We start from the raw sequence: 26,021 nt of genomic DNA on the forward strand, positions 1-26,021 counted from the left end.
GCACTTCATTTCATTGCACACAAGGCCAATGAAGGAGGCAGGGGCTATCCAAAGCAATTCACTTTGTTGCTGGCCTGAAGATGTACCACTGGCGTGAGGCAGGAATACAAGGTAGCTGCTTGGTGAATGTTTGTTGGTTTGTAAATAAGAAAGAGTAGTTTCCATTTCTCTTGAATTCGGAGGTCACTCCATACCAGCTGCTGAGCAGACAGATGGTGGAGGAGGAACAAGAAACCATCTCATTTGGGGGATTCCAGAGAGAGCAGAAAATAAAGGAGAGGAAGTGGAGAAGTGAGACATGGGCTTGTTTTTTAATAAATATTTCTCAGTGTATGCTTAAGAATTTTGTCTAGCTCACGTGGTTTGCTTTGATTACTTCGTTATTCTGTAGCTTTCTAGTGAAGTAGTGAAGGGATTTCTTCCTGGCTTCTGGGAGTAAAAGAAAACTGAATTTATGAGGTGTGGTCTTCTACCAGGTTGTGGAGACTTGGAGCTGTGTGTGTGTGTGTGTGTGTGTGTGTGTGTGCGCGCACGCAACTCTTTAGCTGCACGAAGAATGCTCACATCCTTTGCTCTGCAGTAGTTTTCCTCCTGCACAGCAGCTGTCTGCTATTGCTCAGCGCTTTGTAAACACGGTCATCATCAGAAGTGTCTATGTGATTTGCATTGCTTGTTCCCACCTCAGCATTAATAATGAGATCTTTAGGATGAATAAACACTACTCGGTATTTAATAATCTTCATATTCTAATCCTTTTCATGGTTTTTAGCAGCTATATATTTGTTACTTCTTGATTTTAAGAAAAAGTGATTTGGTTTTTTTTAACCTTTTCCTATTTTAAACTTTTAGTCTCTGAAGCAATACAGTCCTCTGTAACATGTTTTGCAGATATTGGCTAAAAACAAAGCCATCAGGACCAAGATCTGTTCTCTAAACTGATTGGGATCTGTTGGTGAGCTCTGACCTACAGACACATCTGCTCCATGGAACTTGTAATGCTATAATGTGATGGAAAGTACAGTGATAATAGTGGGGTGGCAAATTCTTTGGTTGCAGCAAAAGAGGACAAGCCCAAATGCAGCAGCTGTGGAACCTGAAACAAAGGGGGAGGGAGGGAAAAAAAAAAAAAGGAAGCTTACCTTGGGAAGGCCTCAGGTAGGCAAGGATCGCCAGCAAGACACTTTTGCCTCCAGTGCCAACCCTTAAATGAGGTCTAGGAAGGGGCTGATCCTGGCTCCAGTCCTTCCATCATTCAGTACGTTGCATGTACCTGAGCTGCTCTGGGCTGGCCCTGCCTTCCACCAGGTCCTCAATCACAGTTTCAGCCATGACTTATCATTTCTGCTATAGAGCTTTTTCACTGACTGGATGAATTGCAGATGTCCCTGTGTAAGCAGCATATTAATTAAACTTTAAATAAGCACCTCACTGTTAGAACTCTGTGCAGCCACCATGTCTCGACTCTGTGTAGAGCCAATGCTTTCTCTTTTTCAGTACCCTTTTTGGAGGTATGGAGTTGGAATGCTGCTGACAGAGCATCCTGTGAACTCCCCCATGGCACTATGGCCATGTCTTGGACTGTGCTGCTCCATGTCTAAAGGCTGAAGTGTGGATATGTGTTTCTGAGCTAGGAAAAAGCTCCCATCTATTTGGGATTGTGGTATTTATAATGAGGATAAAGGAGTCAGGGGGAGCTCTAATCTCTCTATTGCTTTTTGGCTGCAGGTGGCAATAAAAATCATTGACAAGTCTCAGCTGGATGCTGTGAATCTTGAAAAGATCTACCGTGAGGTGCAGATAATGAAGATGTTGGATCACCCACACATCATAAAGCTCTACCAGGTATGGTAACACTGGCTGTTCATTTCTCCCTCTTTGCTCCTGTTTGAAGATTTCACTTCCTGCCTATCAGCAGCTCACAATTTCAGTTTTTTGGGAATTAATTTGCATTGATACATGGTTAATGTTTTTGAATGCACATCGATTGTGGTCTGTTCTTCCTAGGGCAGCAATTAGGCTGGAGGTGTTAGGTACTCAAATGTATCTGAATTGTGCGTAGAATTAGGGTTGCACAAAGTTGCAAATGCAACGTTAGGGAAAGAGAAGAGTTTACCACACCTGGTAACGAACCTTTGCTGCATGCCAGTAGGCAAGACACTTTGTAGCTAGAGCAGGGTAGGACTGCTCTGCACAATGCCTACAGAGAGCAGGAACTGGAGGGATGTGTGGTTGTGGTGGTTTTCTTTGGTTGAGCCTTTGCTGAAAGAAACCTGAGCAGTGCTTGCAGCCTTTCACTCCTCTCTTTGTGTCAGACATGAGGATATGTAAGATTCTGAAAAGTGCTGTGATGTAAATGCACCTGCTGAGCCACCCAAACTTTTTGTCGGGAAGTGCATTTCTTAGAAGGCAGATAACTAATTCTTTGGTGGGCTTATTTCGGTTGTGCAAATGCTCTCCTCAAGACTGGTTAGGCAACATGAGAAACAAAACTGTATGTCCAGGACAGACTTCCACTTCTTTTGTACTGGAGAAAAAAGTATAAATAAAAGTATTCATGTAGGTTTGGTGGCTCTTTGCTCTTCTTGCAAATAACAACTTAATGTGCAATCTCCATCAACAGGTGATGGAGACCAAAAGCATGCTGTACCTCGTGACAGAATTTGCCAAAAATGGAGAAATCTTTGGTAAGAGAGTGTTTTTTTTTTCTTTTGTAGTATGTCATTTTTCCCTTATCTATCTAGAAAAGCTCATGACAGCTGGTACTGCTTCTCATTTTAAAACAAATAACTTCAAGAAAAGCTGCTACACTTTGAGTTTCCAACATAAATTTTTTGCTCTAAAGGAACTTCAGTTGCTGTGCAGTTAGAATTAATATGCTCTCAATCTGGAGCATGTATTGTTGTCTCACCTTCAAAATGTGAAGCTGATGGTAAAGTTGAAAAATGAAGAGAGATGATGTTTTTATTAAAAATTTGCAGGAGGAGAGATTGAATTACTGCAGCTTTTCATCAGGTTTACCTAGACTTTGTTGGGCACCTTCTGGGTAGAAAGATGTAATTCATGGTGCTGGATGGAAGTGTTAATTCAGTGTTTAATAGCAAAAATTACATTCCCAGGAATAATATAAAGGCAAAGCTATGATAGTGAATTACAGTGATGAGATGGTGGGTTTTGACCTGGAAGTTTGTTTAAACTGGAGGAAAAAAAATCTGTCACACAGACATAGAGAACACTGTAGACATGTATGCTGGTCACAAACTGTTACTTTCTGTCTGTGGTGAAAAGCAGGTGGAATCAGAAGAGATTCCTGGAGCAACTCAGATGTCTGAAGCTGTATTAGTGTTCTCCCTGTAGATCTGGAAAAAGTGTGTGGCTACCACTATGGAAAGCCAGTCATACTGACTTGTGAGTCAGACTACATGTAGCATCTTTCTGTAATTTGTGAGAGATGGAGTTAATATGTAATGAAAAAAAGATAAGAGATTGACATACTGGTATGCTGTCATCTGGAGTACTCTGTATATCACAGGTAATACTGCTTGGTTTAAGAATGGGACTGAGCTTTGTAAAGGCTGATTTCATGTCTTTATGCTTGACATCCAGGCACCTGGAGTTTTCCCATACATTTTACATTTGCAGTCACAATTGGAGTTGCTGAGAAACTTTCACTGACACTCAACAACACTGCCAGGCAGAACAAACTCTGAGGGGCATTAGAATAGAGTTCACCATGGGGAGGGCCCTAATGATTGGAGAACAGAAGAGGTGGAGGCTGACTTAATGTAATTTTTTGCACTGTGGGCCAAGGGGAGGATTTCATGGACGCAGATCAAATGGTCAAAGTCCTTTCTTTTTGTTTGGTTTATCTTCTTTTTCATCTTTAGGTCCTTATCATTGAACTGTCTGTTGTAAGAAAGATAGTATGTCTAGGGCAACTTTATGTAACCAGGAAATAGAGAAAATCCAAGTGGTATTCAATAAAAGGAGAGAAAAGCAGAAAGCAGACTGAAGCCTTGTGAGTTTTTCCTCCTTCCTGTTCCTTAGGTGCACTGAGTTTGCCTCTTCTAGATTAACTGTCAGTTAATCACAGTCCACCTATTCTGAAAGACTCATTCCCTATATTTTTTTCATGAGTGAACTTAATTTTTTTTTCTTTATATTGCAACACAGGGGTAAAAATGTGGAGGGTAAAGCTGATTGTTAATCCTAAAGATAAGCCCACTGTTCAGCAAGGTGAAAATGAATATCCACAGTGCCAGTTGTGATTGGTTCTACTACTGTGGAAGCAGTTCACTCTTCTTGCAGCTGGCTGACATCCTCACTACATTCACAGTTTTAAATCTGTAAACATAATTGTACAATCAATGAATATACAGATGATATAGTATATCCAGGAGTTTGGCTGATGTAATTATTATACTGAAGTAGGAAAAAAAAAAGGACACTCACCCTATCCTGGGCTCACATAATAGACTCTGATGGAGTGGATCTCCAGCAGAGATCCTTCCCCACTGGCAGTCAGCTCTTAAATGGGTCTAGGAGAGGTGAAGCCAGGTTCCACCCCTTCCTGCAGCACAGGTGAACTGCCTTCACCTGTGCTCCCGTGGCTGACTCGCTGCTCGCCTCAGGTGATCAATCAGAGGTTCAGGCCGTGATCCAGCAGCCTCATACAATAACAAATGCCATAAGTGTTTAAGGCAACATTTTGGGTCACTTATGTCTGATTTAACTTTTAACTACTTAAAGGAATTTACTGGTTTTGGATGAAGTTTAGGTAACATTTAGTTTGATCTCAGCCTTCAGTTTCCTCTAGTGGCTTATAGCTGGCTTTTAGCATGAGACCTCCAACAAGTGATAAAGACTCATCTGTGTCTAAAGCTCATATCACATCTCATAAAAATCATAGAATCACTCAGATTGGAAAAGACCTTAACCATACTACCCCAATTCTAACAACCCTCCGCTAAATCATAGAATCACCAAGGTTGGCAAAGACGCACAAGATCATCTAGTCCAACCATCCACCCATCACCAATAGTTCTCGCTAAACCCTGTCCCTCAATATAACATCCAAACATTGCTTGAACACCTCCTGGTTGGTGGTTGCACCACCTCCCTGGGCAGCCCAATCCAGTACCTGACCACTCTTTCAGAGAAATAGTATTTCCTAACATCCAGCCTGAATCTCCCCTGGCACAGCTTGAAGCCATTCTCCCTAGTCCTATCACCAGTTACATGAGAGAAGAGGCTGACTCCCAGCTCACTACAACCTCCATTCAGGTAGTTATAGAGAGCAATAAGGTCTCTCCTGAGCCTCCTCTTCTCCAGGCTGAACAATCTCAGCTCCTTCAGCTGCTCCTCATCAGGCCTGTGCTCCAGACCCCTCACCAGCTTTGATGCCCTTCTTTGAACCCACTCCAGGGCCTCAATGTCTTTCTTGCAGTGAGGGGCCCGAAACTGGACACGGTACTCAAGGTGCAGCCTCATCAGTGCTGAGTACAGGGGGATAATTACTTCCCTGTTCCTGCTGGCAACACTTTCTGATGCAAGCCAGGATGCCATTGACCTTCTGGGCCACCTGGGCACGCTGCTGGCTCATGTTCAGCTTAAGCATCAATCAATACCCCCAGGTCCATTTCCTCTACGCAGTCTTCCTGCCACTCTGCCCCAAGCCTCTAGCGTTGCCTGGGGTTGTTGCAGCCAAAGTGCAGGACCTGGCATTTTGTCTTGTTGAACCTCATCCCATTGGCTTCAGCCCAGCGATCCAGCCTGTCCAGATCCCTCTGTAGGGCCTTGCTACCCCCAGGCAGATTTGATGCTTCCAGCCAACTTGGTGTCTTCTAGAAACTTACTGAGGGTGCGCTCAATGCCCTCATCCAGGTCATCAATAAAGATATTGAAGAGGACAGGCCCCAGCACCGACCCCTGCGGAATGCCACTCGTGACCAGTCACCAGCTGCATTTAGCTCTACTCACCACCACTGTCTGGGCCCGGCCCTCCAGCCAGTTCCTTACCCAGCCAAGAGTGTATCTGTCCAAGCCACTGGCTGCCAGCTTCTGCAGGAGAATGCTGTGAGAGACAGTGTCAAAGGCTTTGCTGAAGTCTAAGTAGACTACATCAACAGCCTTTCCCTCATTCATCGGACAGGTGACATGTGACAAAGTGACTGTGCCTATATATGTACTTTTCAGATGCTTCTTTCTCTTCTATACCCTGAAAATGTGAAGGAGAGAGTGTCTAAAACGTGACTGTGGTATGTGCTACGTCTCCAGGAGAGAAAGCAGTGCATTTCAGGATAGATCACGTATTCCATGTAGGTGACTAGACTTGGTGGAAAATGCAAGGCCAGGAATATTGCTGAATGTGGTTTGGAAGCTTAAAACGAGCCCTAACAGGCTAAAGCTCTGAAAGCAAATGACAGTTTAGATTTGTTAACTAACTTGTTGAATTTCTAACACAGGATGAATTAACAATTTACAGGGTTGGCTTGTATTCCATGTAATTTTGTTTGTATCTGATATCTGACTTTACTTTGATGCCATTTGATTTGTCAGGCACTTCATGACTGAATGATATGCAAATATTATGATTTTCCCTACGGCCAGGAGTTCTATTCTTGTTCTTTGCCAAGTTAAGCCAGCAGACAATGATTCAGGTTCAACTGGTTAGAAGCTCAGAGGAGAGTGTTCAGATCTGCACATCCTGGAGATCACATCTAAGGGACTGCCTGGAAATGTTTGAGAGCTGCTGAAATGACTGCCACTCCTCAGTGATTGGTCACAAAATGTAGAAATTGCATAGCATGGGCAAACATGAGTTCCCCCCTGAATGGGAACTGCTGAATCACAGCCTGAACCTCTGATTGGTCACCTGAGGCGAGCAGTGAATCAGCCACGAGAGCACAGGTGAAGGCAATTCACCTGTGCTGCAGGAAGGGCGGAGCCTGGCTCCACCTCTCCTAGACCCATTTAAGAGCTGACTGCCAGTGGGGAAGGATCTCTGCTGGAGATCTGCTCTGCTGGAGTTTTATAAACCAGCCCAAGATATGGGTAAGCGTCCTATCTTTTCTGCTTTGGTGTAATAACTACGTAGCGAAGCTCTTTGATGTACTACAACATCTGTATATTCATTGATTGTACACCCCCCCCTTTTTTTTTCCAATAAGTCCAAAACTTTGAGGAGTGTTTTGTGAATCCTGAATACAGGGCATCATCTGCTGACAGTGCTGCTGACCCACTGGGGTGTGCTTTGTGACTGCTCCCTGCTGCGTTTTCTGTTGCACTCTGTACAACTTTACAAATTTCTTATGGGTGCTTCCTATGTAGTTCCAGGGTATTTACAGCATCACATAAGCATTTGCAGCAGTACTGTAATCTAGAGTTAATAAGGAAATGTTATACTTAGGAATTGATGGGTACGCACTACCAATTGGATGAATGGGATTCCCATACACTTGATGGGGTGATTTCCTGGCCAATAGGCAATGGCTCTATCAAATCTACTATTCTTTCTAAAGCAATGCCATGAAGCAGTTCTTTGACATGAGTAGTCACTTTTTCACTGCATTTTTTTCTGGTTTATACTGAAAGATGATGTATTTGTAGTATGCTGCAGTCAGTTGCCTTGCACACGAGTCTAAAGCAGTTCTGCCACATTTGGCAAATTTTCTACAGCTTTACAGAAAGCCCAGCCCTTGTCTCATATTCCTTGTGGTTCTTTGCTAGCTTATTCTTGTTCTATGCAATATCACAAACTAGCAGCTAAGTTGTTAGTGATGTTTTTAAAACTATATTTGTCCTTTTTTTTTCTGTTCTTTTTTTCCTCTTCTGTTGTTTTGTGTTTTTTTTTTTAAACTACTGCCGGAAGAATATTTGACGGCACGTGTTCTCCCTGTCTAGTGAGCTCACACAACTTGTCAGATGGAAAAGATTTTCTAGCTACAAAATTTCCCCCTTGATCATAATGTAGGCACTATTAGGAACCAAAGTACCAGCTTATTTTAGGAATATTAGATTATCTAAATTTAAAAGAAAAAAAATTAAAGCAAACGCTTATAATTGATCATATAAGTTCATTGGCCACTGCTTTTTTGTTTTGTTTAACAAAAGTTCTAACTGTGCTGCAGAAAGTGGCTGGAGATGGCTGTGTGTACACATAGCAGAAATGCTGAATCATGGCTTAAAACAGTGATTGAGCACCTCGTGGGAAGGCAGGGCCAACCCTGAGGAGCTTAGGTGCATGGATGTAACTGAGTGATGGAAGGGGTGGAGCCAGGATGCACCCCTTCCCAGGCCTCATTTAAGGGTTGATGGGGAAGCGAAGGGATCTTGTTGGAGATCCCTGTGTACCTGAGGCCTTTCGACAGTAAGCTTTTTCCTTTTGTTTCTGTCTGTAGCTGCTGTGCTTGGGCTTATCCTCATTTGCTGTAGCTTGAGATTCTGCCACCCTGCTTTTATTGCTTGCTTTCTATCACACTATAGTATCATAACATGCTCTGCCTCTCCTGTGGAATACCTATGTGCGTTTCCTGCATCTTGGCTATGAGCTTCATTCTTAGTAGGATGTAGAAGGCAATTCTGGAGCCATCTTAATGGTTGATTCCTTGGTTTTTCTGCCTTGGAATTGAAAGAATAGAACTGGCTACAGAAGCTACTTTTGTCAAAACTTGCACAGCTGCTGCTTCGCTTGTTTTTGTTCTTGCAGATAAATGATGTCTTCAGTTTCAGAGCTATCATCTGTTTCAGGGTTAACGTCAGTTTTACAACATAATCAGATATGAAAACAAAATGTTCTTTCTGCTGTGATGCAATGAAGATGAGAGAGAGGTCAGGATGGGTACTTTATGGGTATTTGTTTTTTTCTAAAGAAGAAATACTTTTATTCACTGCACAGCATGTGTTGAGGCTTCACAAGAGAGGTGTGAATGTGACAACTTCATAGGAGGTCTTGCATGAAAATATTTATCAGAATGGACAACGGTGAAAGAGCTAAGAGTTGAGTTTAACTAGCCAACAGCTGTTCTTCTCCCCTTTTTGGAGGAAAGAATGCAAGAAACTGGAATTGGCTGAAATACACCTTGAGTTTCTTAGTGCTAAATATCTGAGAGAAATCACTTGTTTTCAGGGTTACTGCTTGGTGTCTAATCTATTTAAACATCCTTTGTGTGAATAGATTACCTCGCCAGCCACGGCCGACTCAGTGAGTCTGAGGCCAGGCGGAAGTTCTGGCAGATCCTCTCAGCAGTGGAGTACTGCCACAACCAGAAGGTTGTGCACCGAGACCTGAAGGCTGAAAATCTTCTGCTTGACAACAACATGAACATCAAAATAGCAGGTATGCAAAATGTAGAGGGTTATTCAGAAACACCTTATTTTTAAGGAAAGTTTTTTCCAGTAATTCAGTTGCTGCTGCCTAAGAAGTCCTGCTGTGCTTAAGGCAAAGAAAATCAGAGTGGTAATACATAGAATACCTTTGCACTATGGATATCATAGTGCACGTAGCTAAAACAATTCCTAAGTTGGCTCTATTATACATTCAGGGAAAAGAAAACCGTTTTTAGAGTTATAGTAATTTTTTGTGGGTGTCATCACATGTTAGTGATGCTGCCAGATGTTCAGGTTAAAATTGAGTTAATCAAATAACTTATTTCAATGTCAAAAAACTCAAAATAGAAGCTTATTGATTTTTTTTTTTTGCATGCATGATTTAATTTTAATTACAAATTTAGGCACAGCAGATGTTGCTAGCAGTGAAAATAATTTTGTCGGTTATCAACTCATTACAATTCCATGAATCCTTCCATGTTGACTTTAGCCCAGAAACACATGAAATGCAAAAGGTAGATAACATCTTGATTTGGAGCACTGTTGAACTTCGGTCATCAATAACACAGGAGCAGGAGAGGAGGACTAACTGCTGGAAGAAGCTGGTTTGTATTGGCGTAAGCTTGTGAGTTCTGAGAACGAAGTGTGAATAGACTTTCAATTGGCTGAGGAAGATGCAGTGATAAAACGTTGCTGAGTTACGGACCACAGCTAGATGACTTTACTCTTGAATTTCTTCTCCGGCACTTCTGAAATGGGTGAGCTGAAAGAGTATCTAGATATCTAATGCTTTCTGTGAGGATGAGGCTGCAGAAAAGTGTTAAATGTGCCAGCAGATCTTAAAACACATGCTTTTTATTCATGGAGTATGAAGACAGTGTCCTGAAAGATTTTAAAGGAAAAGCTAGTACCTGTTCAATTGGTTAGCATCTGTTGTGAACATTTACCTCTCCCTCTGTGATACTGCAGAAGACATTAGGAAGGCTGAGCATCCAGTCTATCTCTGGAGATTAACTTCACCCTTAGGAAGAATCTTTCAAATCCTTTCAATTCATCTTTATCAGAATGGGGAATCAACAGTCTTTTAAAATGAGCACCTCTGAGATCAAAAGTATTGCTTGAGCAAGAATTTATCCTCCTCTAAACTTAGACAAAAGGAACCCAGTCATGGCTGTCAAAAAAACATGTTGTCTTTGGATATAAAATGGGCTGTTTCTAATGGACCAAGAAGGGTTTCTTACCTGTGTATGTATTAAGAGGGTAGCTTTCCCAGATCCTGCATGTGTTTGTTGCTTTTGTGCTGACCTTCATTTTTGTCTGTACATCAAGTACTTTCCTCCCTCCAGTTTTTTACTACCACCTTCCTGCCTCTAGCATGTTTACAGAGAAGTTAAGTAAGGAATAAATTAAGAAAAATATAGTGATGTGAGTTGCAGAACCATGACTTGTATGGATTATTAAGCTATTTATTTATTTATTAGCCACATCTGAATCTAATGTGTTTTGTTTTGGCATAGAGGATGGTGTGTGAAACTGATTCTTTAAAACTGAAGAGCTGAGCCTGGTAATCTGGACGACTTGGCAACACACACACACACACACACACACACAGAATGGTTTGGGTTGGAAGGGATCTCAAGGATCATGAATCTCCAACTCCCCTGCCACAGGCAGGATCACTAACCTCCACATTTAATACTAGACCAGGTTGCCTAGGGCCCCATCCAACCTGGCCTTGAGCTCCTCTAGGGATGGGGCATCCACAACTTCTCTGGGCAGCCTGTTCCAGCACCTCACCACTTTCATAAACACTGTTTCATGGATCCTTAGCGTGTCATAGTAGGAATTCTAAAGAACATTCATAAAGCTGTAAAAGTTGTTTTGTTATTTCTCTATATCAGTAAATAATAGAGTGTTTACAGCAGCCTCTTTTTTATTTCTTTTCTTTTCTTTGTTCTCTATTGTACACTTTTGTACTAGTGTTAAGTTTAAAAAAAACTATCATATGAAGCAAAGGTGTAGCTAAAAGGTAAAGTTCTGATATGAGTTCTTATATAGTGCCTTTGATACCTGAAGAAAGCTACCTCAGCTGCTCCTGTGCTCTATATTACCAGAAGGTTAATTACAGATGGTATATAATGCATGTAAATGATTACATTAAGTGGTAGTGATTCACATGGTCTTATCCTTCTGTGTATCAATGAAGTCTTCTGTGTATCTTCATTGAGCTTTCACAGATGGATTGTGATTCCTGTGTGCAGCTTTGGTGATAAAGCAACCAGGGAAAAGTTAAACCTGCCAGAAACTGTGTGATGAATGGTCCTGAATTGGTTGTTTTGCTTTTCTCTGCAAAGGAGAGAGATGACTAATTCCACAGAATGGCTTATCTGTGATTCTGCAGTTATTTGGTACCACGTGGGTCCTTGAGAACAGTCTCTTCCAGTGGTTTGTATTTCTTCATGGTTCATGTATGAAATTGTGCAAAAAAACAAAGAGCAGCCAGGATCCCAACTCTGGCAGCTAGAATTACTTTCTAATTAGAATTAATCTAGCAATTTAAAAACAGCACAGGAACTGATGAATTATTCCAAAAGAAAGCTTTGCAGCATCAGTGTTTGCACGCCAGCACTGTGCATGGGGCTGCACCTTGATGACTGCTCTAAGCAGCTACAAATCCACACTGATGCTCGTGGCCATTCTGGACTCTTCTCGAATGCCATGGGATCTCTTGATCTATTCTGATGCTCCAAAGTCTTCTACTGAAGCTTTTGTTCTTCAGGAAAACAACATTTTGCAGCTAAATATAGGAACTTGCATAAAGACACCTCTGTATTTCAGCTGTGATTCAGAAGCAAGCATTTCTAAAACTCTAAGCTGATTGCCACCTCTTTTGCTTAAACAGGGAAGCTGACATGAAAAGTCATGGCTTTGTGCTAGTAATTCTCTAAAAGAGGATAGACAGAATTCCAAGGACCTTTCTTTTCTATCTTAGTAACTAGATGAGAAGCAGAGGATGCATAAAGATTTTGAAGTGAGAGCTTTGATACTGTTATTTTCTAGAAGATATCTGGGAGTCGGGAACAAAAACTTCAAACTTAAATTTGAGCATAAATAACAGAGGTGTTAATCGGATTAAATGTCCAATGAGAAAGTTTCAGCTGAAGGCTACCAAGCCAGACAGCTCCTCTAAAATTTGTTTCTAGCACTTAGGGTTTGTTATTTTTTTCCCAAAGTTGTTGTGTGTAGACAGCCAGCTATTTGAGGACCTTTCACATTTTGCTGGTTTCTGAAGAGCTCTCAGTGGCTGGATATCTCATTGTTGGTAAGCTATGCTGCCATCAGATAAAACTTGTTCATCCTCTATCAGAGATGGCTCTATGAACAGCAAATACAGCATAGAATTGAGGATGAAATAGTGAAGTTCTCCCTGTAGCCTTCCATCCCTACAAAACTGCCAGAATCATAGAATGGAATGGCTTGGATTGAAAAGAACCTCAAAGATCATCTAATTCCAATCCCCCTGCAATGTGGGGATCACCAACGACCAATCCAGGCAGCTCAGAGCCACATCCAGGCTGCCCTTGAATGCTTCCAGGAATGGGGCATCCACAACCTCCCTGGGCAACCTGTTCCAGTGCGTCACCACCCTCTCAGTAAAAAACTTCCTTCTAATATCTAACCTAAGTTTCCCCTGTCTTAGTTTAAAAACATTCCCCCTTGTCACATCACTATCAACCCATGTAAACAGTCGTTCCTGCTCCTGTTTGTACACTCCCTTCAAGTACTGGAAGGCTACATGCTTTATAAATGCATCTGCAGAACTTGTGCATTCGGATGTAAAGCTGCTGTGTTCAAACCAGATCAGGTAGGAGAGACTGTTATTTTGAAGTAGGCTGTAGTGTTGGCTTGTCTTGCTGCTGGACAGTAAAATATGCATTGACGTCAGAATGGCTGATGCACATTCAGTGCATGAAGTGGGTCAGGTTTGTTTCTAACACGCTCGTACCTTTCCTTTATCAGCACCCCTCTCATCTTGATATCCTTTGTTCACATTACGATGTTATAACAGAAGACCCGTGTGACTCTATAACGCCAGGCAAGCTGCATTATTTTTGTAATTTTAGGAGACTGGATTAATTGCAGCTCTGAGGCTGGTTTCCCTTCTACATGATTTGTAGTGGTACAAATTAGAGACCACCTCATATTGCTAGATGCACAGCAGAAGTAGCAGTGGCTCCAGCAGGGAGCTTCTATTTCTCAAATTGCAAACTGGTCGGAAATCTTACTCTGTTTCCATTTTTAATGTTACATACTAATAGTTTCCATTTGTACGTGCAAAAAAACCTATACCTTCTAAATTAAAGATTATTCTGAAGAGGGTAATGACATCAAGAAACTAAATGTCCCAAATGTTGGGAGCCAGTGTTTTCAGATGGCACAGACACAGTTTATTCATCTGAACACAATGCTGCAAATGGTCGTTGTTTTTTGTTTGTTTTTTTTTTAGTGTGCATGTTTGGGAAAATGTTAAAAAGATTATATAATCTCAGTCTTCTGAGCAAGTCCAGCAAGTCCAATTTCAGTCCTTTTAGAATTCTGTGGCTGGCATGTCTTGTGCAGGACTGGCACATTAGATGATAGTAATGTTCTTGAAATTCATTTTTCTGGAATGAGAAACCTCAACGCTTTTCTTGGGTTAAAAATGATTATTTTCCATCCGGAGTGATGGTGGTAGATCAGCAATTGCCAAGCAGAAACAAGGTAGGGGAATAGGAAGAGTGCTGGTGATTGTTTTGTATTCAATAGAATCCTGGCTGTTCTAACACCTCAAAAAATGGGACAACCAAACTGTCAGCACAGTAATTAAAAACTGAGGAAGCCTGATGGATCAAGCAGCTGGTATGGTGACTTAATCTTGAACTTTTTCTTTGAAGTGACTTTAATGGATCATATAAATTCTCAAGTTCATAAAAAGTGGTTTCATATAATTAGAAGTAAGTGTAGAAAGCATAATGGAAACAAAAAGAGGTCACCCTAATAATTTATGTACCCTAACAAAAAATGCTGATCTCCCTGCACAGGTAATTATTCTGTATAACAATAGAATTTCATTTCTAATGACAAGAGCAAATTGCTGAAATAAGCATCACTGTTTCATTTTTACATGAATAACTCCAGCACAAAATAACAGGTATTTGGCTTTTACTGTACTTCTTATTGTCAATGCTATATATATTTTTTTTTCTAGTGGAAACATAAAGCTAGAGGATGCCAGTCTTCCTTGCCCTTGAAAAGGGGGAGAAATTGAAGTTTCAGAACTGCAGTTCAAAGGCAGAATAATGGAGCTATCTGACAGGCTGTAAGACTCGTAGACAAGGTGTGCAGACTCATGAGGAATTCCCTGCTGGCTGAGATCCATCTGGCACTGACAGGGCATACAAAGCATGCCACTTTTTTTTACCCTACTTCTCCTGTACTCATTCCTGTCCCAGCAGCCAGCGCTGCTTTAGTAGCGCTTGGACAGAACACACCCTTGCCTGTTCCTTCTAGTATCAGTTCAGAGACCTTTCATTCATAGAAGTGCTTAACAAAACTTAATTGTCTTTGTCCTCGTAAAACCATCACATGCTGTTCCACTTGGTCAAACGCTGTCTTGATAGCGTTGATTTCTATAATTCTGCTGCTCTGGAAGTAGAAGGCAACAGCCTTGCAAGGACCATGCCATTTTGCTCTAAGGTGCCCTTGCTCTTGAGTTGCTTCTGGTAATCAATTAAAAAAAAAAAAAAAATGTGCTATGAAATTAAACATGCAAGGGTAACTGCAAAAAGCAAAAATCTTAATTATAGCATAAACCTGCACCTTCTTGTATAGTGATGACTTGTACTTGAAGACTATTCTGTCCTTTGCTGCTCAAATTTGTCTTTCTTTCTAAAGCAGCTTCTGCATGTTCACATTCAACTCTAACTTTAATTCCAGTCTGGTTAGGCAAATGTTTTAATTTCTTAGCATTATAAACCCTGTTTATATCCAGGCAGGTTATGCTTCCTATAGCTGTGCTTACAAATCTATGTATGTGTACCTGTGAATCTGGTACACAGGCTTATGAGGGTGGCACCTGAGTAGAAGTTGCAGCGGGGAGTTGGATTGATAATTATCTGACAATAAGTGAAAATAAAAATTAAAAAAAGTGAAGAGAGATCAGATTTAATTACACCTACACAGACAGAAAAATGTTTATGTGAAAATAAATTGCTTTGTGTTTCCTGAAGTATTGTCGGGGTTGCCAAGCCAATGATGTGTAAAGAAATGTCTCCTCAAAGAAAATAAGAGATTCACAACAAAAGTCTGGCTGTAATCAGAAAAAGTCAGGTGATGTACAGCAATTTGTGGGTTTTTTTTTTGTTAGAAAATTTTGTTATTGTTCCCTGTGTTACTGCAACTTATATTGCAATTGTTTCAGCACATAAGGAGAATGCAAAAGGAAAGATGGCACTAATGTTACATTTGGTATTTCCTACTTAGATCTGGAATCTGTGCTGACCTTGGTGCCTCCAGAGTATGGTGGCATGCCAGGATGCCATTGCGTAACTGTTCATGCAACTGCCAGGCATTCTGTGTATTTGCAGAGTGTGGCACTGTTGTGGATCTTACATTCAATCTGACCTTCAGCTGATAGTTCTGCCTAAAGGAAAACTACAACACCAGGCACTGGGGCTTTTTGATGATGGCCAAGTCCAAAAAGTTTGCTGCTTTGACAATGAGTGTATGAGTCTCTGAGTCAGGGCCAGGATAGTGACCTTGGACTCAAGCTGGAGGTTTTTCTTGTAACAGGTCTCTGCAGTAACCAATATGGTCTCTTGTATTCCAGAGAATTAACATAGTTCTATTACATATTTAATTTAAGGTTAAATTTAAGTTTAATTTAACACCGGGTTAAATTGGTAAATGAAGTGTAGATATAAATGTCCAGTGTAATTACTTTTGAACTAAAGTAGTCTTTCAGAAGACCATCTTTTCCTGCTACATATTGGAAGAGGGTGTCCCACTCGTGTGATTAGGTTTATCTCATGTGCATGTGAGAATTTCTAATAAAGTAAAGACCTCCACGTTGTGCACACAGTGCTCTGCTATTGTCAGATGTCTCTGGGAATATGTCCTTTGTAGCTGACGTACTTTAGGATCACTTCCCGGATGGATGAAGATCAAATAACTTTTTTTCTGTGAGAGGAATTACAGGAATGGCTTGGGAGAGTTACTGGCACCAGATTTAGCTCTTGCCATTGCTACAAAAGTAGTAGAGTTCATTTACAGTGTACGTCGATACAAAGCAGCCACTTGCCTAGCTGGTTGTGTAAGCCAGCCTGAGTATTCAGAGAGCCTGCAGATCCAAATTAGAGGTTTTTCTTGGTGTATAATGGAGGGTTAATGCAACCAAGATAAGCTTTTTTTACCTGTTCAGTAACAGTGAAGTTACTTGTGGTGGGTTCAGCCATTGGCCTGGCTTCTCTAAGGGGTCTGGACAACTGAAGTACATCTTATTTGGCAACTTTGGGTTGGACCCAGAAGTTCCAGATATGTGGTCAGGTAGATAAGGTAGATTTTTCTGTTTCTATATGACCTTACTGTGACTGACAAAGTAGCTAGTATCTGTATTGCATTGGCTTGCATTGGCCTGGAAGGACTATCCTGCTTATTTTTAGACCTGATCTCTTATAAGGCAAACTCAGAAATCTTTAATATCTATTTCACAGGATGACTGGTTTATTTAAAAGAAAAAGCAAATTCCCATCAGTTGATGAGATGGTAATGAAGTGTGTGTAGAGTACTGGGCTCTGTAGTTTACAGCTGAGGAAAAAAAAAATGCATTAGGCAACTGTTTATGAAAAGAAATGGGATCTAGCACTTCCCTTTATGCTTTGAGGTATCTGGGGGACTGAGATGTTCCCAGAGCACATGATGTGGATTAGTGGTGGCAGAAATGTTACAGCAGAGCTGTAGCGTCAGATTTCAGGCTGCTGAAGTGCTAAGGAAGAAGGTTTCAACAAAGAGGGACAATTTCCATTCACTATGCAAAGAATGGACAGGCACTTCAGCTATGCTTGCTGTGTTCTGAGTCACTGATTTGGTACCTGAACTAGGGTCAGCCTGCTCTACTCCAGCATCCTTGGTGTAATGCTGGTATGCTCCTTAGCACCCTCAAACACCTGACAAATTCTACAATCAATCCCTTGAAATTCCTAAATAAAAAGAAGTGGTTTAGTCATCTTGCAAAGCACTCTTCGAGATGTGTTTACTATGGAAGAACAGCACTTAGAATTGCTATAAGAGAGGTGAGCCGTGTGCGTTGTTGTAATTAGCAGTTCCTTCAAGATTAGACTGAGCTTTGGAAAGAGGAGGCACAAAATAAGGGCAGAAAGGTATGAGCTATTTGTGCATAACTGGGAGATCTACAGTTACCACTGCCTACCTGAGTCTATTACCTCACAGTGCACTGCCCACTGTTGAGACTTCCATGCTGAGAGCTGTTGGTTGCGTAGTCTTGGCTCTCCATAATTCCTCTATTATTTCTAATTAGTGCATTTCATTAAAGACAACTAAGAATATCCTGCTTAGAACAGTGGTCCTTTTTAACACAATAAAGATTCAGCACTGCAATGTGAGCAGTGAAGCAGAGATGACGAAGGTTGTAAAGGGGTGCTCTTGGTAATAAGAATTAACCTGGGGTACAAAAAGACTTGGGATCTCCTTTCAAGTCCTGCTGATTTCTTGCTGAAGTCATTAGTGAACTCATAGTTGAAATAATTAATAGCAACAGTCAAAAAGCCTATGAGGTCATGCTGCTGTGTGTGTGTGTTCCAGATAACTTCTGAACCTGCTGACTGACTGAAACCAAATTTGATGGAGTTTGTGTCTTATTACATACTAAGGAAAAATCTTGAAAAGCAAAAAGTGTTCTCAAAGACTCTTAAGTTTTGATGTTCCTGATACTGCATCTTCTGCCTGCATTATATGTTATGTAAATTGCAGGCGTGCTGTTCAATAAACTGCAGCTCTGGTGATTTATTAGGAAAGCAATCAAAGACTTCTAGCCTCAAGCTCCTCTAAAGCAATTACATGCTAATGTTAAGCCTACTAAATTTTTCTGTTTAGTATTTCTGTATTGACTGACTTTGAGGGTTCTCTCATGCAGTGACACAGAGCCCATAAACCAAAAGAAGCACCAGCAGTGCCCAACGTAGCATCTGCTAACCACAGTGTGTATCTGTACTACTATCTACTGATTGGCAGCACCACGCACTAACATACCTCTGAGTTAGGCAGCAGCTAATAGGACTAAATCAACAGACTGACCACTGCATATCAGCACAGCTGACTTTCACAGCATTCCTCAAGTCACACCAATATGCTCTATTACTCTGTGGGAGCTCCAATGGTAAAAGCGTTATCACTTATGAAAAGAAACGCAAAGCAACGTATAACCTTCTACTGCATGCTCTGCTGCAGTGTGGGGGAAAAGGGCAGGGAACAGCTGAACCATTGTTCAGGGATGAACACAAACAGCATCACTGTGCTTGATGGTTTTTGCACATCAATCACTTGGTAATGTTCTGTTCTGTGGTTCTTTTGGAGATACAGCCAACTTGTTTGTGAACTGAAGCTAGTTTGCCTGAAAGTCTTAAATCCAAAGAGTACTTTCCTTATTATCAGATCTCTCACCTTGAGGACTTCTCTTTTATTTTAGTATTAACAGCACTCGGGTGTTGTGGTATGTATGGGGTGTCTGCAGCACAGAGGGAACAATGAACTAAGAGAAATGTGGCTCCATTAAATTCTATGGGAAGTGGAGCTGGGATTTTGACTCTGTGTGAATAGGTCTATCCACGCAGGGTACTTCAGGGGCTTTTATTAAAAGCCTGAGGAGTAAGACGAGCCTTGTATTTTAATACTGAGTAATGCTGTTGAAGCAGTGTGTTCGGAATGGATATCTACAGTGGATGTAGGAGGTACTTAATTTGCTTTATTCTTCATTCTTACTGCCCCCTTGATGTATGAACCAAGCAAAGAGTGAGAGTGATGGCAGGAAGTAAAAGGAGCTGGAAGGTCTGTGCTGTGAAGATCTCTGAAGACTCTGAGAAAGGTGAAGTGACTGACAGGAGAGCTACAGACCAGATGCAGGGGAGTTTTAACACCCACATGGAATTCTGCATTCTGAAAATGATCAGCCTCAGTTCAGTAACTAAGCCAGCTTCCTCAATGCTATTGTTGTTTGCTGTTTTGTAAGAAAAAAAAACATGCAACTCAGGAAAGCAGCAACAGGGTAATCTGCACCATTTGCAGCAGGCTCTTTTCTGGCTTCATCTCTCTATTCAGTTGTGGCTGTTGTTTCATATTTAATTATTGGATCGATATCAATAATGCTGAAGTCCGCAAGTCTGGTTTCATGTTAAGCTGTAGGAAGCCTTTTGAAAGAATGGCTCAGTTGTAGAGTAGTAAGGTTTACTGAGAGACTGAAAGAGCAGTGGGCAATCCCTGGAGCAGAGCTTCCTTTCTTACAGAAGGCTGTGTGTGCTTGTTGCTTTAGGCAGAGTTCCTTCCTCCCATCTCCAAAACTGATGCTTTTGTTATCAATTTTGTTTATTCAAGGCTAGAGAGTACCTAAAGAAAGACCAGGGAACCTCAGATTCAGTACTATGGCTTAGGTCTCTCTTCGCAAGTAAATACAGATGCGTGTCATTTTGTTGAATTTTAGTGATAGCTGTTTATCAACTCAGATTTAGCAAACTGCTACAAGTTTACTCAAAACTCCTATAGGTGTTGTAGAATATTTTAATGATTATGCCATTGTGGAAATAGCAGTATAGGACATTCAGCGTTCTAATAAATGCTTACAGTGGGAATAATGATAAAAGGATTTATGATACAGCCTTTTGTGAATGAAGGTGAGCTTTCAGGCCCAGACCATGCCTACGATTATTTGGTGTGTCATGCAGCTGGCTTTTGGAGTGACTTTTCCCCTTCATTTCTCAACAGACTTTGGATTTGGAAATTTCTACAAGAGTGGTGAGCCCCTGACGACATGGTGTGGAAGCCCACCATATGCAGCCCCAGAGGTCTTTGAAGGACAGCAATATGAAGGACCCCAGCTGGATATCTGGGTATTGCTATTTTATTTACTTAATTTTAACTGGATTCAAGTCAACTTTTGGGAAGCTGGAGTAAATGAATTGCCTTTGAGTTTTCTTAAGCTGCAGGCAACTGTTCTTTTTTAGGTTTATTCCTTGACATGCCATGACTTGTTCTCTGGTTTGATCTCGTGCAGGATATTCTTGCAGTGTGTACGACAAAATATACATATATATACACCTATATACACCTGTATACAGAGCGTGCATTCCTGGGAAGGGTCATCTAGAGGATAAGTGATGTAAACTATCAGAGATCTTCCCCAAGTTAAGCAGAAAGACTCCCAAAAAGAACTATGATAGTGGAGATCATGAAATAATAATAATAAAAAAAAAACATTATCCAATTCTAATGCAGAAACAACATTTGATTCCCACACTATCCATATGCCTGTTAAATGTACGTTGTAGATCTGTGTAGGCATACCAGAGGAAAGCCTGCATCTCCTGCAAAAGCTCCCTTGTCTGAATGCATGAAATTTGCTGTTTCTGTGCCTCTGGTATTTTCTGCGTTAAGAGGGGACTGAACCTGTTTCTGAGGTTGATGGGACTCAGAGCAGCTGAAACACAGAGGACATAGAGAGATGATGGCTGATTTCTTCTCTGAGCAGCGTGTTTCTGAATCTGTCTGTGTACTACTCAATGCAGGAGGACAGAGGGAGTCACCTTCATTCTTATGCAATTGAAAAGGGACTAAGAATGAGCCAAAGAAGTTTTCTGTGCCCTTCATCTGTTGTCAGCCTACTTTGTCATTCTAAATTTTTATTTATTTACTTTTAAGTTTAATATTCTGCTACTTAAAAGACATTCACTTTCTGAAGCAACCAGACACATTACAATTTGGCAGCCTCTGCTCTGGTATTAGGTTTGCTGTGATAATATTACACACTTCATAACGTAGGCACTGACATTTTCGCCAGAGCCTGGTAAGCAAACGGTGCACAGAAGGTCACCTTTCAGCTGCTAATTAAAATGATGCTAGTTCTTTTAACAAAGAAACACTGTGCTTCTATGTACATAGATGCATACATGCATTTGTCTATAAATGTTATCTCACACACACGCATATATATAGAGAGAGAGACATATATGGGATGCCTCTTATCCAGGTTTCTGCAAATTGGTAAATGTGAAACGTTTCTTATTTTCAGTGGCTGTTGTTTGAGGTTTGCTTTTGTTTGAATGACATTCAGAGCAATAGTTTCTGATTCTTACCTTAGTTTGGGCTTGCTCTGCAAGTCTCATTTGGTCATCTGCCACGAGCTTCCTGCTAGCAGCCAGAGTCTCCAGCATGTTATACTTCAACTTACCTGCTTATTGGCACCAATACTGTAAGCCTAGCCACTTGGGGTTTAGTGTTCTAAGGTCTAACAATCTTCAGAATTCTAACTCTACTTTGTATAAATTTCCTGTTTCTCTGGGACATAATTTACAGATTCTTCTGTGACAGGATTTGGCTAACCAAGCCCAACTACTTTGCTTGAAGCCTGAAAAATGAAAGGAATGTTCTCTTTCTTACAGAGCATGGGTGTGGTTCTTTATGTTTTGGTCTGTGGAGCATTACCTTTTGATGGGCCAACACTCCCCATACTGAGGCAACGAGTTCTAGAAGGAAGGTTCAGGATACCTTACTTTATGTCAGAAGGTAATGGTTTGTCTTATATTCTTGCTATGTTAAACTTTGATTAAATTCTAGAATAATCTCTGTTGCAGTATAGTGAAGGTGGTATATCTGCCTACCAGATTACAGTACAGCAAATTGTTTCTCATTCTGCAAAGAAACACAAGTAAGCCTAGGTGAGCTGTATGTCTTTGTAATTAGGCTGTGTATGGGGCTGCTGAATCACGGCCTGAACCTTTGATTGATCACCTGAGGCGAGCAATGAGTCAGCCATGGGAGCACAGGTGAAGGCAATTCACCTGTGCTGCAGGAAGGGGTGGAGCCTGGCTCCACCTCTCCTAGACCCATTTAAGAGCTGACTGCCAGTGGGGAAGGATCTCTCTCTGGAGATCCGCTCCATCAGGAGTTCATCTTGCGAGCCCAGGACAGGGTGAGTGACTTTCTCTTATTTCTCCAATATAAATTCTATTAGCCAAGCTCCTGGATATATATCTATACCATCTGTATATCCATTGATTAAACACCATCTGTATATCCATTGATTAAACACCATCTGTATATCCATTGATTAAACAGGCTGCTACTCCTAGACAGGCAAACCAGCCCATTCTTCCTGCTGATTGCAGTGTGACTTGCCCATGGACAAGGAGAAATTTGAAACAGAAGGTGAAGGATCTCTCATTCTACTGTGACCAGGAATATGGGGATGTAGGGGGAGAGGCACGCTTGTATAGCAATTAACTTTCATTCTACAAGGCCATAAACATTGTAATCTGGGAAGAAAATATGCTGACAGCAATATCACTGTCATTCCTAGGTTGTGGATTGGGCATTTGACAGTATCTGCTAAACAAATTGTGTCTGCACAACCAATTCATATGCCAGGTTCTTGTACTTGTGGCACTCCCAGATGCAACTGACAGATCTCTGCCTTACCTAACTGCCCCATCTGCTGGGTTTCACTCTGCCACGTGCCTCTCAGAGGAGAACAAATTGGGCCATTTTTGCACACAGTTCGATGGTGTCCTTCAGCTTCCATTTATTAAAGGGTCTCTAAGCCTGATTACTTCAAAAGAACTTTTCCTGAATCAAATCCCCTTTCAGTATTCTATTTTTTATGGGATTTTGTTTGTTTTAAGGGAATTAAAAAGAATTTTTCAGTCTGTTGTTCAGCATTCTGTGGTGCAAAACATTCTGGTCCTCCCCTTTTTCATTCTGGTGGTGTTTAGTGCATACTACACCTGAAAATAGCTGCTACTGTACAGCTGATTTGGTTAACTCAGTTATTTGGTTGCTTTTAGCAACATTGCGCTGCAGCAAGCTCTCAGCTTCCTGGGCACAGTCTGCGGCCTGCTCTGAGCTGTGCTGTGTTTGTGACTTTGCTGACATAAGCATGTGAACTAGATTCAAGAACCTCTGTGCAGGTTGCAGCTGTGAGTTAGGAGAGGACAAACTGAGGGTTAACCATTGTATAGGAATGTGAGTAAGGAGAGGACAAGATAAAGGTTAACCATTGTATAGGAATGCAGGTAAGCAGGATGTGAGGCCAGATAACATCTCAAAACTCTATTGTAAACTTGAAGAAACATTACACAAGAAATGGGTCAGCATGGGATTACTTCTGTTGAAGACAATGAGCCTTCATCCCACGACCACCAGAAGGAGACCCCCACTGCCCAGGGCACATGTGCAAGAGGGAGGGACCATATGCTGATGGGTTCTCAGAAATGTAACGAATATGTATACGAATTCTGGGAAAATCATTGATTACGTATTAGTTCGGCCTATATCTGTACCAAAGTTTTGCCCTACATTGTGCAAGTTAGGTGGATCTATCCCCCTTGCACCTGGTGTCTGCGCAGCACTGAATAAACCATACCTGCTTTGTAATCTTGAGTTACAGAGTTTGATTCTGCACATCAGCTGTTGCTGTGATTGAGGTGCAGATGGGCTGTTTCACTTCCAGCTTTGCAGCTTCCTTTGCTGATCACATGGTGATGCAGGGGGTGGGGAGAGAATTCGCCTGTTAGCAAAACATGGAAACCAGAAGAGATCAACAGGAGTAAATAGCCAGAAATCTCTCTAAACTATCTGTCCTAAATATCTGAATTGGCTGGCTCATAGCATCTTCTGGTCACCTGGAAATGCAGGGCAGATTGGTAAGCTTACATTCATTAATTTATATTGTTATACTGACTTTTTATTGCATGAGAACTGTGTTCATCTCTTGTACCCTCATCTCCCAAAACCCAACTGAGATCTCTGTGATCACTGTTTTTAGCACTGTTGAACATGTAGTGGTCAGAAAACAGCGATGCCCTGGTATATTCAGAATCACTGTGGCACCTAAAGCACTGATTGTGCTTTGATCCTGGAATTAAAACAGGTAAAACTGCTCTTTGCCATTGGCTACTATTCACAGCCACAGATACGTTTTGTGAGCATTGGGGTGAAAATCTTTGATAGTATTCAATTTAATAATAAAGCTTACTTTTGCCAACCTCTTGTTCCATGAGCCTGGACAGGCTATTTCAAAATGCTGGAGGAAGATGTTTGTTCCCCCACACACATTTCACAGAGGTTTTTGAAGCTTTATTAGTTAATGTTGGCACTCTACTTAGGAAGCACAAGCAGCTTCAAAGACTTATTAAATGTTACCGTGCTCCTTGTGTAGAAGCTACGTAGATGTAATGGCACTGTGCTTTAAAGAAGCTGGGTCTTTTTTTTCCCCCCTTATGTGACTTTTAATCTTGTTTTCAAAGATTGTTGTAGCCCTCAGGAAATGTTTTTAGCACAGAAGTCAGGTAGAAGAGAGGCAGCTTCCTGTTGTCACCCTCTTTTGGGAGGTGTCAGGTGAAGATATGCAAACAGTAAGCAGGCTGGTAATGTGTTTTACTCCCCAACAGATTGTGAGCACCTCATTAGAAGAATGCTGGTCCTAGACCCATCCAAACGGTTAACGATTGCTCAGATTAAGGAACACAAGTGGATGCTGATAGAAGTCCCTGCCCAGAGATCTGTTCTTTATGCCCCAGGACAGGAGAACCAGCCTTCTATTGGAGAGTATAATGAACAGGTTCTCCGGCTAATGCATAGCCTTGGAATAGACCAACAGAAGACTATTGAGGTAAACCAGACTCGAGCAGTTGTCCATGGAAGGGGGGGGGGAGATCACAGAGGTACTAAGCAGTTACATGTTTCCTTCCAATCCCAACCTGTGCATCTTACCAAATGTAAATACTAACAGACTTCTTGTGGAATTAACACAGTCATTTCCTTATATAGTGGTTGATGCTTTTAACCATTGTGGAGCTGCACTTAAGTACTTCCTGCCAGAGGAGGCTTCTCTGCATTATAGAGGCCTGGCTGCTTTTGCTTCTAGTGATTTGGGATGGCCAATACATTCAAGAGGTCACTGAGCTCAGTCACTCCTCTGTTCTTGAATTTCTGAAGGCTCGGTACTGCTCCTGAATGTTAGCTATAGGTACTGCTGCACACTGGAACGCCATGAGCCCTCGTGACTTACAAAGGCCCCTATGCTAAAGCTGAGGCTTTCCTTTTGTTGGAAATATCCAAATAATTTTTGTCAGGACGGTATCTCTGATAAAAGCAGATTTTAATCACGATTGCAATGGCAGGCATCCTGCAAGCAGAAGCACCCCTAAGGACACAATGACAGCTTTTTGTACCTTGTTTCCCCCTTTGCCTGTCCCCCTCCCCTATTTCCCCATTGGCTGGGTACTCCAGGTTCATAATCTTATCAAAGTTTACATTTGTTAATTGGTGTCAGTCAGTAGCCATCCTGTTGTTTCTAAGATGTCTCAGTGCTCTTATTGTTGTATTGATACGGTGATTTTCTTCAAAGTCTTCCTTAAACAAAGAGCACGGGGTGG

At 41.4% G+C, this 26,021-nt stretch overlaps 1 protein-coding gene across 1 annotated transcript in view; it reads left to right on the top strand.

Annotated features, from left to right (window-relative positions):
• The first annotated feature begins 1,452 nt into the window (after positions 1-1,452).
• The window catches only part of SIK2 (salt inducible kinase 2), a 39,741-nt gene continuing 15,172 nt past the window's right edge, over positions 1,453-26,021 (top strand). The window contains exons 1-7 of the mRNA XM_019622904.1: positions 1,453-1,508; positions 1,632-1,842; positions 2,621-2,684; positions 9,173-9,334; positions 20,356-20,480; positions 22,029-22,152; positions 25,035-25,255. Coding sequence (XP_019478449.1) covers positions 1,453-1,508; positions 1,632-1,842; positions 2,621-2,684; positions 9,173-9,334; positions 20,356-20,480; positions 22,029-22,152; positions 25,035-25,255 — 963 coding nt within the window. The remainder of the gene's footprint in view (positions 1,509-1,631; positions 1,843-2,620; positions 2,685-9,172; positions 9,335-20,355; positions 20,481-22,028; positions 22,153-25,034; positions 25,256-26,021) is intronic.

Source organism: Meleagris gallopavo, chromosome 26, assembly GCF_000146605.3.
Source record: "Meleagris gallopavo isolate NT-WF06-2002-E0010 breed Aviagen turkey brand Nicholas breeding stock chromosome 26, Turkey_5.1, whole genome shotgun sequence".
Lineage (NCBI taxonomy): Eukaryota > Metazoa > Chordata > Aves > Galliformes > Phasianidae > Meleagris > Meleagris gallopavo.